This window comes from Ptychodera flava, chromosome 2 (assembly GCF_041260155.1).
Source record: "Ptychodera flava strain L36383 chromosome 2, AS_Pfla_20210202, whole genome shotgun sequence".
Taxonomy (NCBI): Eukaryota; Metazoa; Hemichordata; class Enteropneusta; family Ptychoderidae; genus Ptychodera; species Ptychodera flava.
The window spans coordinates 23,800,080-23,815,277 of record NC_091929.1 but is presented as its reverse complement, the minus strand read 5'-3'; the positions used below and the strand labels follow the sequence as shown (position 1 = coordinate 23,815,277).

The 15,198-nt window shown below is 38.3% G+C and overlaps 2 protein-coding genes across 2 annotated transcripts in view; one reads left to right on the top strand and one right to left on the bottom strand.

The window, feature by feature from the left end:
- LOC139147564 (thrombospondin-type laminin G domain and EAR repeat-containing protein-like) overlaps window positions 1–2,405 on the top strand; it is a 49,726-nt gene extending 47,321 nt beyond the window's left edge. Inside the window, exon 5 of the mRNA XM_070718693.1 lies at window positions 1,020–2,405. Coding sequence (XP_070574794.1) covers window positions 1,020–2,107 — 1,088 coding nt within the window. The 3' untranslated portion in view covers window positions 2,108–2,405. The remainder of the gene's footprint in view (window positions 1–1,019) is intronic.
- Window positions 2,406–7,844: 5,439 nt separating this feature from the next.
- Window positions 7,845–15,198, bottom strand: part of LOC139117260 (uncharacterized) — a 43,552-nt gene continuing 36,198 nt past the window's right edge. The window contains exons 4-8 of the mRNA XM_070680211.1: window positions 14,182–14,465; window positions 13,136–13,265; window positions 12,716–12,880; window positions 11,601–11,771; window positions 7,845–10,862 (exon numbers count right to left, since the gene is read on the bottom strand). Of these exons, the coding sequence (XP_070536312.1) occupies window positions 9,805–10,862; window positions 11,601–11,771; window positions 12,716–12,880; window positions 13,136–13,265; window positions 14,182–14,465 (1,808 nt within the window). The 3' untranslated portion in view covers window positions 7,845–9,804. The remainder of the gene's footprint in view (window positions 10,863–11,600; window positions 11,772–12,715; window positions 12,881–13,135; window positions 13,266–14,181; window positions 14,466–15,198) is intronic.

Below are 15,198 nucleotides of genomic sequence, written 5' to 3'. Positions count from 1 at the left end.
GCAGATTTCATAATAGTACACTTTCACTTAGCAAACATCAAGATATCTCTGGCATATATCTCTGATTTATTAAAGTATGGCGCCCGAAGGGCGCGGAGAAAAATATGAAACATCCTGATATCTCTGATATATATGTCTTGTATATTAAAGTAATGCACAGGAATTGTGCTGAAAAATGTCTGATATATTAAAGTAATGCGCTTGAAGAGCATGCTGAAAAATATTGAACATACATATATCTCTGATATATGTATGCCTGATATGTTAAAGTTGGGCATTCTGAAAAATATGTCTGATTATTAAAGTTACGCGCCCGAAGGGCGCGCCGAAAAATGCAACTGGATGAAATTTGTGGCTGACACGATGCATTTTAGGCAATGATGAGCCTGTGTTGAAATTCAAAAACACACTGACCCCCCCCCCCCTATTGGGCATTTCAAAAACATGGTGACCCCCCCCCTATCACCAAGTCAAAACAGGGTGACCCCCCATGAATCCACCGGCCCCCCCCCCCCCGGCCGAAGAAACTGACCAGTCCCTTAGTACATGAAGGGTAAACACCATTTAAACTGTGTTTCATCCCAAAGGTCATGCCCAATCGTTGATTTTTGAATGTTGTAAGAAGGATAAATATATTAATTATCGTGTAATTTCGAGCATATCTACGGAAGACCGGTCACGACATGCGACAGGCGAGTTTTTTAAACTGCGATCTGCAGTTAGGGTTAGAGTTAGGGTTAGGGGTTAGGGTTAGAGATAGGGTTAGGGTTAGGGTTAGGGGTTAGGGTTAGTTAGGGTTAGGGGTTAGGGTTAGAGTTAGGGTAGGGTTAGGGTTAGGGTAGGTCGCAGATCACAGTTTAAAGACGCAGGTCGCATTTCGCAGGTCGTGACCGGTCTTCCATACTAATCTATTGCAGTTATTGTAGTAATATTACTTACCAAATTTCCATTATAAAGACACTTCAGAACCTTTCAGTTTTATTTAGAATGACATTGGCATTTTTTATATTTGTTTGTAGATGTTAACAGCCCAGCAACAACGATCTTGACAACGACTCTAAGCGTCGACGGATCATTTCTTCCTCATCAAGACATTAACAAAGCAGCATCTACCACAATCACATCTTTTAGTATCAACACAGACCATTATATAGCTATCGGAAGTTTACATAGCGGCTGCACTATCTATAAACTGGAGAACGGGCACTTTTCATTCTACCAGGAAATATTATTGGAGCATTTGTACGGCATTGAATTTGCAACTATCGATAGTCAGCATTACATATTTTTTGCTGTCGAACGACATGGTTTATCGTTTAACGCCAATTCCAGAATCTACGTTTGGGAAGATGGCCTGTTTATCTTTCACGATACCATAGCAACAGTTGGAGCAAACGATTGGCACTACTTCTTCCACAATGGCATTCACTATTTGGCTCTGGCAAGTGGCCAAGATGGCGTCAACGATTATGAGACATCGACCAGCGCCCTCTATAAATGGGACGTGCCAACATCGTCACTGATTCACATTCAAAACGTAGACACCAAAGGATGCAAAAGAATTACTTCCTTTCTTGAAAACTCGAAAAGGTATATTATTTTCTCAAATTCGAAACAGAATACTGTTCCTCCACCTACTACAGATGTATTTCGTGTGGCGGATGATGGAAATAGTCTCCTTCTCGTCGACACCCTCGTGGCGGCTTTCACATATGACTCTGCGACCTATTCATATTTAGGAAATCTGTATTTGGTAACCGCAGTTAACTACATCACCAATCCAATAATTTATCAGTGGAATGGCGCGATCCCGGATTTCACAGCCATCAGCGCCCTATTGAGTCAGACTTACGTTGCCGATGTGTGTCCGTTTCAGTTGAGTGGTCGTCAGTTTTTGCTATTTGCAGGGACGTACAACCCATCAACGTTGCTTGTCGACGACGGCGTGAGTGCCTTTGAAGATTTTGAGCAACTTAATGTGTCAGGGTCATCGTTCCCAGAAACATTAGCATGTCACTTTATGAACGCCGGGGACAGCAACTTTATCATATTAGCAGCCAGAGACACCTCTACACCAGTGAGAATTTATAAGTGGAATCCGACGTGAACTTTGTAACGAATATTAACATCTTTAAGTACAGCTTATTCATCTTCTGTCCATCGACGAATGATCCTTGCTACACATTTGACACATTCCAAGCTCAGTACTATAATTTTTTTCATCATCTACATATTTGAATCAGTTGGTGTATCTGTCCTGTCCAAATACTACAGCAAATCAACAAGTGCAAGGATTACGAACGGTAGCTGGTACTAGGTATGATAATTTGTGTGTTTATGAAAGGAGTCAATATAAGAGTAATGTCATTTAAATGTACATAAAACCCATCATTTCATATTACCACATTCTTGTTTGACTTGGCGAGCAAACCTTTGCTTTGCAGAGATTAAAGGTGACCCTTATGTAAAATAATCATACAAGGACGTTACATGCTCACATTATGATAACATAACGCTCATCATATCATACATGTGCACCACTTGAAAGATGTACCATGTTACTCCCCAGACATACACTCACCGTCGAAGCATAGATCCGAGCCAATAATGTTCTGTATTGTTTTCACAGTTAGTGATCCTACAAGTGGTTGGAAAGTTCTATCAAGTGGCACTATGTTATGCATGATCTAAAGTACACATTTCATGACATTTACAAGTATTTAATGCGTTCTTGTCTGTGGAAGATTAGGAAGTCGATGTAAACGAGGAAATAAATAAATAAATAAATAAATAAATAAATAATAAACAAACAAACAGACAACCAACCAACCAAACAAACAAACAAATAAATAAATAAATAAATAAATAAATAAATAAATAAATAAATAAATAAATAAATAAATAGGGAGACTGCTATTAGTGTTGACAGTTTCGGACAGAATGCCACGTAGTTTCATATTTTATCGAGAATATTCTTGCCGAAGTAGGAGCGACATTTTGGACGAGATTACGTCATTTACAATTCCTAAAGTCTCGTAGCATTTTCCAATGATTCGTGCGTTTGCTTGTGAGTTACGAATAGGGCTCAGGGCTTGCAGTTTGTGTGGCTAGCCAATAAGGGGAAACACTGTATTTTGCACCAGGGGTACTTCAAAACGTTATAACTTTTTCTCCTACAAGAACGGTACAAATAACACTAATGCAAAACATGATTGTCGCTTTTCTTGTTGTTTATAAGATCATGTTTCTCTGTTTTTATATCTGAAGGTATTTTGGCAATGTAGGATGAAGAAAGTGACATATCAAAATTTAGAAATATGCTTAGCCATTTAACTCCCTATTAACAATTGTTTCGATGATATCAAATAAGTATCAAATGCGTAATATGAGTTGAGAAACTTTTATGTATAATGTCGCCATAGAATCTATAGCAAGTAGAATTCGCCATGGGTAACTGGGACCAAAATAAATTCTTGCTTTGAGATATTTCCCTTTTTGTGCCGATATCATACATTTTCCGAAAAATGTAGACTTTGTAATAGATTTGGCAGTTACAGTAAGAAAGCGTTATTTATACATATGGAGTCACGGCCGCACATTAACAAATGCATCAATACGAATAATTGATGGACAAACGCAAAACAAACAACAAGTTTAAACGGAGGAAAAAAGCTATATGGAATCGGGGTCATGAAAGCAAAAAGTAATGTCAAGATATTCTGTCCGTTTGACACCCACTGTAGATATCAAACATAAGACGTGCTAAATTGCATTGTCGTTAATATAAATGTTATTTAAAATAATACAGCTAGGGGTCGAATGACTATACCGCTTGAAACGGCCTTTCCTGCACATAAAGTGAGACGTGTTGATTTGCAAAGCACTCAAATGTGAAAAGGATAAGTTTAACCAAAGTGTCTTAAGGTAGAATGCGCCTCGGGGACAGATATCAGGACTCTAAAACTGTTACAATTCTTTTCTGATCTACCACTTGTGGGGAAGGGTAAAACTGTTACAATTCTTTTCTGATCTACCACTTGTGGGGAAGGGGGCGGTTTCATTTCAAAGTTCTTGTTTAAGAAAACTTTTCACTTATAGTGTTTCCAAAATCGAAAATTGCATTTTTCTCCATAGACTTGACACAGGGATGGCGGTCATTTTAAATTTCGAACATTGGTAAATATTAGATAATTTGTTTCTGTAATACCAAAATTTGTACGGCGAGCCTCGAATTTTATTCTTGATTTTGGAAGAGAATGGTTGAAATATTCCTTGAGGAAGATTTGAGCAAAATTAGTGTAAGTCTTTCACTTTCGAGGCGCATACTACCGTATAAATAACAGACACAATTCCCGCCCTGATTACTGCAACACCATAGCATGTGTGCAAATTGACACTGTTTTTCAACATCCATATGACTTCAAACCGTAAACATACATTAATGTTACACTTTTGAAATAAGATGGCTTGCTTAGTTTTGAGGGACTGTATTTGGTATGTAACTGAAAAAGTGCATAACTATTATCCAAAGTTTAGCTGACATAAGGACGATAAAAACCGTGTGTAATCAGAAGCTATGCCAATAAGCTTATGCTTGCGTGCTTTTAAATGAATTGGAAAGAGTCGTGGAAGTGTATCAGAAGTGGGAAGGTTAAGACTACGCCATATTTCAGAATTAGTTATAAAAAAATCAAATCACCCGCATCTTTTTTAAACTTTTTAACAACACGGATTGCCTAGTAAATTATGTACTTTGACTGGACTTTGACCCGAATATACATCAACAAACCACATGTATCGGTAAGAATCATTTACACTGAGTGTTTCTCTTATACACCTTGTATCAATAAAGTACAGAGCATGCTACATAGATACGATTTCATTCAAATTACATAAATTATATTCAGTTTTGTAATTTGTTTTCAAAATAAAACGATATAATGTGTAAGATATGTGGTGCTCATTGTTTGACTTGGCATGTGCGATAGATTTAGGTCGGTCGTGAATAGAGTCGGGTCACAGCATTCACATTTGAATAAAAACGCGTGTTCATAGTTCTCTTCAGATGAAAGGAAAATGAAAACAATGCTCTTTTTACAGAGACTGGTCTCATGGTCAGCCAACACAAGCTGTTCACCAGTAAAACTACCTTATGCTTTGTGAGCTTGGTTAGATTCTGTCATAGAAATTCATAAAGCATGGATGACGTAATGCATCCTTCTGAGAAATTAATTTATTCTGATATTTACTCAGTAAATCTTACTTTGAAACCATACGTCAGTTCGCTGTCACCTTCGCTTTGGTCTAAGAAGGCAACTTGACATAAGACGGAAGAAATCTGTTACAGAATCTGTAAAATTGGTCAGATATCAGGGGGTACGTAGACAGGTCTGAGTCAGGTATCACAAGAATTTATACAGTGATCTAATTTCTGACTGTCTCCAGTGCTGTGACCGCACGACTGTAACACCGTTGAATGAACAGTCATGTGCCAGTGTCGAATTTAGAGGGCGTGATACAGGGTGTGACAATTTACTAAGATTTCAGAAATGTATATTTTCATGAAAAAAGGCCAATTTTGATGAGAGAAATGAACACGGACATGATTTGTGTGTGCACTGAAAAAATTCAAACCCTGTTATAGGTCTGTATTAACATCGCTGTATTAACAGTCCTATACATAGTGCAGTGATGGGACAAGCAGAAATTTCAGGTTCTGTCATATCACTGTGTCCCAAGCACAGTATACAGCGATGTCGTCACAGCACTGGCTACAGACATGTAATCAGCCCTTGTCACAGTAATGGTACGTCTTTGCTGACACGGGCCTGTACCCGAGGGTTGTATCAGGGTCTGTACAGGGTCTGTGACAGGGACCTTTTTTGCTGTGTACGAGTTGTTTCATGCTAATCTAAAACAAGTAACATGAAACTGTGTAAGGGTTTTTTCCTTAAAAACAATTCCTTTGAAAATTTGTGCAGTATTTCAGAAGTTTATTTACTCAACAGTTTAGGAATCATATAACTTAAATAACACGATTGTAACTAACTTGGGATAATTGGATTGTGCAGTAATGTCGGTTTAATCTGCAAATGTAAGCTTACCTGCTCTTCGTTTTAAGTTATACTATTGTTTTTATGAGTAATTTGTAATTTTGCAACATATAGCTGGAGGGCAACTACCACTTTTGGAAAATTTAAAAATATGAATATCAAACTATCCCAAATTGGTTCCAATCGTGTTTACATGTAGAGAACTCAATGCTTAGTATTCATTGGCTTAGGGAGCCGTCATTATTTACGGCCTGGGGGGGGGGTCGGAGGAATTGCTTTTGAAACTCCAAAATTTCGAGTAACCCCCCTGCCAACCATGACGTGTTTGAGTAACCCCCCCTCTCTGCTACAGAAAATTTGTGTGACCCCCCCTCCCCCCAAAAAAAATTGGGAAAGTTAAATATCTATACAGTAAAAAGGATTGCTGTTGCGACAGGCTCTGTACAGACCCTGATTAAATCCTGTGGTATAGGTCTTTGTCGGAAGGAGGTTCCAATTGCTGTGGCAGGGGCTGATGTACAAGTCTGTATCCAGTGCTCTGGTGACATGCAGTTATTCTGTAGGATTGTTTTAAAGACGGGGAAGATGTGGTGCGAAAGCACCACAAGAGACCGCATAACGGTCGCGGGGGGAGGTCAGGAGGGGGTGTCCCCCCTCCTGCCATTGGAGCTTTTGAAAAATAGAGGTTAAAATGGTGTTATTTGGTGGCACTTGGGGAAACTCAAAGGAAAATAAATCTGAGACAGTATTCCAAAACTTATATTTCAGTTCACTGATTCAACTATATTTTTTGAAACCGAAAAAATAGCGACAGACATACATTTATTCACCATTATTATTTATTATTATTTTCCTGCAATAAAAGATGGGTTTGTTGTCAAGGCATTCAACTGGTTTTAAACTTTATAGCATCAGAATAAGCTTGCTTTACACATTTTCCCCTATCGGTAACCTATGACAATGTAGAATATAGAAAGCAGACGTTTCTCATTAATGATCAGGCAAGTATATCAATCTTTAATCAGGAAATACTGAAAAATGTACTCAGTACTAGCCTCTAACATAAGGCTTGCCACGTCAAATAGCTGATCATTCTCGTCTAAAGATCACAATAACGTGAAACACATAGTGTAATGAGATTTTAGTTTCTACTTGAAACCACCTGTATTATGATTTATATATATATATATATATATTATATATATTATATTATATATATATATATATATATATATATATATTATGTGTGTGTGTGTGTGTGTGTGAATATACATATCTTTACTATTATTGTTGTATTAATTCGTAACTCCACTAAATGCTTCAATACATGTCAACAAAATTGAATAGCCCCCCCTTTCTTGTTCTCCACTTTTGAGCAACCGCCCCTTGTAGCTTTCGATTTTTTGAGTGACCCCCCCTCAGATTCCTCCGACCCCCCGGCCATAAATAATGACGGCTCCCTTATTTGAAGTCTACATCTTAGCTGGTACAAGAGCTCAAAAGTATTGAAAACTATGTTTACCCATAATTACAAAAGCATATATTTTTCAATGTTAATGCCGCAAAATTTAAGCGAGACAGATTGAATGCTTGATTAAGTTGAAATTTCAACACGAATCTGAGTAAAAAAAGGCAGAGATGACAAATGTGATCTGTACAGTTTAGAGGAGTTGGTATTGTCTTGCTGCTTTTTTGTAACTTTGCTTTGTGAACCACGTTCCTTTGTTCAATAAAAAAGGTTGTTTATAAAACATCCCAAAACAAACAAACAAAACCCATTGACACGAAAGGTAAGGTACGATGTTCCAGTGACTCGATGTCACTTTTATTCATGCTACATTGCGTAGATTCTAACAGTACTCAAATAAAAAAGTTAAATTTTATATAGGCAACTTTTATAGTATTGTCGTGTGCAATTGCGATTTAGGACGGAATCATATTAAGCTAGAGTACAAACTCTTGTGACTAGTTTCCTGAAACATCATGCAAATGAATACAAAATATCCTGAAGCATGTACAGGCATAAACAGATAACAAAATACCTTCTTCTACTTCATTTGTACCCACAATAGTTCTCAGAAATGCCCATTTTGAGTATTGGAAAAACATGTACTGTCAGTGCATACCTTATCAGTCCTTTCTCTATGTTTTTCTTGCAATATACAGTAAGGATTGTATTTTCAGCGAAAACCTCACTGTTGTACTTCGACAACAAACAAATAATGAAATCAGATCAGCGACTATTTACACAACCTATTTTATCCATTTTAAGTTTTGACCATTTTGTAAAGAACCAATTGTTCTGAAGAATTGACTGTTAAACCATGGTAATGTAATAGAAATATTTAAATGTCTGCACAATCATTGTACGGTCAAGGTGCAGTCATGAAACCACATACAAATTTACTTGAAATAAAGATAAGGCGACTTCGTTGTACATCAAGATCCCTTACCGTGACGAATGAAAACGAAATGTAACTTTATGGGTAACAGAAACCCGATAGACGTTACAAGTGGCACACTCAATGTGAATCCAGAGTGTAGGGTACAGAGTATAATACCGGACGGCATTGCGATAAGAAAGGCATTTGATATAGATCTAGAAATTTTTAACAATTTTATGTAAAATAAACCGTGTTGGTGATATCAATTATTAGGATATTATTTTTTCTGATATATGCACACGGACAGTAACATATTATTGTCTCGATTAATACAAAATGAGTTACTTGTTTCCCACTATTTGGTCTACGTAGTGTTCTTGCATTATTGACGGCGCTCTTTAACATACTACATGTAAACGATCCCATGTTGTCGTAAGGGCAGTGTTTACTGACAAGTACCATGCTTCCTACCCCCAAACATCTTGACTGATTTGAGAAAAGATCACAGTTTCGTATATTACATGACTGTTCACAAAGTCTACAATTACTTAAACTTGTGATTCAGGATAATTACTGAAGATTAATCTTATATTCATCATACTGACACCAGCAAAACTATTTTTATGAGGTAGCATTTAAATTTGTCCAGTTTAAATTGTTTAATGATTGATTAAATCACACGTATTCAAGTAAATAAAACCTTCAGGCGAATGAATCATCTGAATTTTGCTCAACAATCTCAAGATCATGACCTTCACAGAAGAGACAAGTGCATATCGAATCAACTTGCCTACAGTATGATTATCTATTCGCAAAGTTCTAATTACTTCAAATTTCATGTATCGTACTCATTGTATTTCTACTTCTGACATCGTGTCATACAAACTTTAAAAAGTAGAAGTCGGTTTTATTTGACCGTTTATACTTTTGAATAATTCGTGTCAAAGTTTAATGCAACAACCTCCGATGACGGGAACATGTGTGTTTGCTGCGGAATTTTTAAGTTGTTAATTTCGCTGACGGAACCTTCCTATTTCTTCATATTGATCGTTGCAACTCTTAAATGTGCATTTCAGTAACATGCATATCATGACCTGCCCATATGAAACATTGTTAATACAATGAATTTAGCATTTCGCTTCAGGCGATGAAACGTTTTGAAGTTCGCAATGTTGCACATATTTATATAAACAACAATCAAATCGCAGACCAGCAGACCACGAAACGTAGAGTACATAGATCGACATTCGAGATAACCTGAAATAGAACCTTAGAACAGCGCCATCTTTCGATAACACGAATCTTCTAACGTCCCTCAGTAAGTTTGTACTCGACTGCAGCTTTTCTTATTTGAAGAGCCATTTTCTTCAAACTGACCATTCAAATATATTTGAAGTTGAGCTGATCGTTGACATACCCGTTATGAGATGATATACGCCATTTACATCGGCGACATAACAAACTTGAGTCTTGGAAAACGGAAAAAGTATAGTCTGGTGATTGACAAGGATGCCGCCATCTTCTTTGTAAACTACGTTTTGACCTCCGAAGTTCTGCACTACCACAAAGGTCGTTTCACCAACCACGAACGGACATGCTGAATATGAATTAGAAGTTGGTATGCTGCCCTGTAAGATAAAATTAGCGCCATTCCATTTGTAGTAAGGCGAACTAGAGGGCGTCAGTAAAGTCGTGAGTAGGTGCGTTGCTCCCGCCATTTTGAACGGCTGGATTGAAAGCACATTTCCAGTCTGCGACAAACTTTCTTTGAATATCAAACTATTTCCGTCGGCGCTGAGACGATGTATTTGTGATTGAACTGCACCAGAATCGTCCTGTTCAAATGCTATGGCTAGATACGTCACGCTTGCCATGACAAACGAGGCCGAGTGGGTCGCTCCTTTGGTAGGTAAGTACTGAATGTTATCGAACATTTTGGTTCCTGTATTCCATTTGCGAAAGTCGCTGTTTATTTCATAAGAAACATCGTCAAAACGATTTGATATAAATAAATAAAATTCGGTGCCGGATGTGACATCAGCCTTGAAGAGATGGACGTCCCTGCAACCCTTTGAGTTAATTGACTGTTGAGCTTGAAAATTCGCGCCATCCCACATATAAATTGCTGAGTTAGTATTATGGGTTGTTCCTGCAGCATCTTTTTCCATGGCTATACCAAGCACGTGATCCGAACCAATTTGGAGATATTCTACATCTCGCGGGTGGCTTGTGGGTATGTTATTTTGATATGCGACAAAAGAAGAAGATCCGGTGTCGTATTTTAGGATATCCACATCTGATGTAACCGTGACGTCACCATTTGGAACAGCTAGGTAGAAATTCCCATCGATGGTAAAACTTGCCATTCTCCACACGCCCGCTTTCAAAATGGAGGACTGTGAGGCATCGAATTTGAACGTTTCCGCTGAAAATAACAGAGGAAGAGCGCCATCGTGAGTCGAATTATTGAAATGTATTGTGTATAAACAGCCAAATGTAACGAGGTTCAAATCAAAGTACTAACAACACTTCTACCGAGTCAAATACTTTCGTATTTCATTAGCTGTAGTGCAGATGTTACACGTCAAAGAAGACATGCACACCAGATGGACTCCCTCTGAGGTTTTCTATTAAGGTGATTACATTATAACTTTGTAAATTTCATACCAGTGAGTTTTGTGACGTTATATACTCAGATTATTACTGATTATGTGTCCGATTACCAATCATTGTGACTCGGATGTTTTCTACGTCTTCAAATTCGCTGACATTGCCGAATTTATAAAATAACAGCAATAATGTATCCATCCAGGCCTTCAACAGACTCAAGCAAACTTTGCACGACATGATCATAATGTACGAGGCGAAGCACGACATAATATACTCGGCTTCGCCTAGTACATTATGTCGTACTTTATGTCGCGCAAAGTTTTCTTTTGTCCATTATGGGCCGGGAGGGGGTACATTATTGCTTACATAATTAAAATAATAGGTAGCGATGAATTGTACTAAGTTAAGCTTAGCAAAAGTCCGGTCTTTCGGGATGGTCGACGTCGCATAGACAGGCAAACGATAAGGGTATTTCCAAAACATTAAACCATTTTACGACAGACAAGTGACAGTGATGATAAAAAACGAAGGCGAATACATAAATTTCACTTACGGTCACACGAAAGTGGCGCTGTTCCATTCCAAACACCATTGTCGCAGTAGAGGATGTCATCTCCACCGCTGGATTGGTAACCGTCATGGCACTCATAAATCAGTACACTCCCATGGCTTAAAGTCCCTGTTCGGTCACAATCAGCCGGCGTACCAGGATCAGAACAGTCAACTGAAAGAAAAGATTGTGGCAGACAATATTAAGGTAGAATATGGGCCTCGGCGACAGATAATCGGACCCTCCAAGTTTTTACAATTCTTTTCTGATCTACCACTTGTTGGGACTCATGTTAAAGTTCTAGGTGTAAAAAAAATTTCACTGTCTTAGCTTTTCGAAAATCAAACAATTTTATTTTTCTTTACAGAGGTATCACGTGTATGGCCGGCTTTTTGAATTTCGAATATCGGTATATCTTTGATAATTTCTTTCTCCAGTAGTAGCAAACATTGCCGCTTTTTATTCTTGATTTTGAAAGAGAATGGTTGAAAGATTCCTTGAGGAAGGTTTGAGCAAATAAAGTAAAAAAACTGTCACTTTCGAGTCGCGTACTATCTTACCATCATGCGTAAGCGGCTATCACAGCTAGGCCAAGCAATATTTTGTGAAAAAACGTCTCCCTTCAAATGTTCAGTATTTAATGCAAAATACCAGCAACCTGCGCTGTGTTTTGTTGATCTTATTTTCAGAGAATCGTTATATATTATTCAGTGAAATTTCTCATATTGTTAACAGTTTTTTAATGAATAAAAAAAAGCGATGGGGTACCTTAAAAAACAGATGCGACCAAAGAATTTTAATCTAGCGTTTGTACGAGATCCTTTCTGTTATGAGACAATTTTATCCTCAGGCAATTTGAAAGTAACATTCTCTGACCTTCTGACAATAAAAGTAATCGGTTCAAGCAATTGAGAGGGAGAAAATACAAGCTAAAACTGACAATCTACTGTAATCAGCTAATTACGTGTATCAGGTAAATTTTAAACCTGCTTCCTTAAATTGAGGTTAGCCTACGTATTATGGCTTTCTTCCACTGGTATATAGGTAATCAAGATAATTTCAATTGTATATGCAAATGATAACATTTTAAATCGACGTTTTCAGCATTGTATACTCACGCAAACACGATGGCATTGTGTCCCAAACGCCGTTGTTACAAGTGATCGGATTGGTTCCATTAATTGAAAATCCGGGGTCACATGTGAAGGTCAAAGTGTCACCGTGATTCATTGAACTTCCGGTTCTGACTGAGTTGGCAACTGTACCTGGGTCAGAGCAGCCAACTGTAGATAAGGAGACAAGAAGGAAATGGCAAATGTGGCGCCAATACTGTCGATATAACGATGACGATATTTCTTTCTGCTTTTAGACATTTACAGTGAGAACATTCGACTTCGTTGTGACAAACGTAAAGAACAGATTTAACGGTCAAAATGTCCATATCCGGGGTCCGTATTCTTGAGAAAAGAGCAACATCTAGCTATTTTCTGGCCAGAAACAAGAAGGCGGCAATGAAAAGCGTGTTACTCGTGACCTACCGCCAGTTCCCTCGCAGTGAACTCCTGTAAATCCTATGGGACACTGGCAGGAGAAACCGCCGTCTGTACAGTCAGCAACACATGTGCCGCCATTTTGACAGACAACGCCATCGCAGCCTCCAACGCTCATCTGGGAATGAGGTAAAAGAAATGACGTCGTCATTGTGAGTATTTCATTAAGACTGGAATTTTACGGCGTAAAGGTGCATTCAATAGGAGACAAACACTGTTCAGAAATAAATTGTTCGTATCGAGCATTCGGCCTCTCTGTGACCCGTCCTTGTTTTGTAAGTATCTCCCCACCCACTTCGAAAACTTTGTGAAGGATCTTTGTTGGACTTCCTTTTACCAAACCTGAATATATATATGCACTCACAATAACAAAGAAATTCTCTTTCTCCGTTGTTGCAATTATCTGATTCATATGGCCAGTTATCAAACTGCCTAGCAGGCAGAATGGCTAACAGTAGCCACCTCATAAAGTAATGTCAATCAGATTATTCAAAGATACGTAAAATTTGTTCGGAGGCAAATTCTTTAACATCACACTGATTTACACTTAGCGCAAGGGTTTTGAAAGCCTAAATAACGGAGTTAAAGGGACATTATCACTATCTTTTGCCCTTTTTACACCAATATTGTTGCAAACGAGCAGTTGCTGATGTTGTTCGATTTATTGAAAGATGTCTAAAAAATGGTCGACCATAGACAATTTCCATCCAATTTTGCCTACACTGTGTAGAAAAACCTCAGGTCAGGGTTAACAGTAGCCCACCTAAAACCTCTGACCCCAGGTTTTTCCACACAGTGTAGGCAAAATTGGACGGAGGTCGTCTGTGGTGGGTCATTTTTAGACATCTTTCAATAAGTCAAACGACATCAGCAATTGTTCGTTTGCAACAATATTGGTGAAAAAAGGGTCAAAAGATAGCGATAATGTCCCTTTAAGACTGTTGTATGATGGGCGGTGTACTTGATTTTCAACGTGATAAAAGTGAAATCCTATTTACAGTATTGCGGCAATCAATAAATTGGTATCAACTCACCATTGAGACGTCATTTACTACTTTGAAATAATTCCATCCAGTGTCAGACGAGAAGTAGAGAGGGTCAGAGTTCAGTCGGTCATCACTGTTCAGCTCACAAGTGCCAGTACTCTTCTGAAAATTGATCGACGCACATCCAAATGTCCGCAGACATTTTAGGCCACAGCTCAACTGAGTGCCCGTGGTCACTGCTTTCATCACGTGACCCCTCAGAGAATAATCTGATACCTTCTCTTTGACGTAGATGTAATCTGTAATTGCTGTCGGGCACTGGTCATATTCCTCTGTGTACAAAAGTATGTGCATACACATAAAACAGAATAGTTTGAAAATTGTCGGAAGTACACATTTATTCGCATCCGTCCTGTGTTGAGATAGGTCTATTTGTAGCCTGTCACATGACAGACAAAATGATACATGTCAGATTTATCACATAACGCTCTTTTCAAATATACCCAAGCGGGTAGATGTAGTAAGTGTCTTTCCTACCCTGTGGAGAAGAGTGTGCTGCGATGAGGTACGAAACGGAATTATGGTGGAATGAGAAAAGAGACTGTATTGGAATGTGCGCGCCCTCAGGTGACAATATTTATGTTCCTCAAGGATGTTTACATGCATGCGCAAAGCTTTTGCTTACACGAGGAAGAATATGGATGAGTAAACATGATGCCGTTTCGTCACTCATCTTGATGACATAATTGTTGGCAAGTTAGTTCCAGAACAATGTAACACTCAGGTATTTGGTACTTTGAAAATTTTATTTTTTGACCGACAGCCGCAACTAAAATTTGTATTTTCCTACGAGGCTACGTCGGACCTCCCGTTTGGCAATTTCATTTCCGCCGACCACGTACTTATAAAAGTGAATCAACGTTTGAGTCTACGTCAATTACAAGATGCTGGCTTGTTGAGCTTCTCTGAAGATAACACCTCTCTACGTGATAACAGCTTGTTTGCAATATCATGACCAAAGCGACCAAGGAAACACCAGCTACATATTTACAGACGAAATCGGGC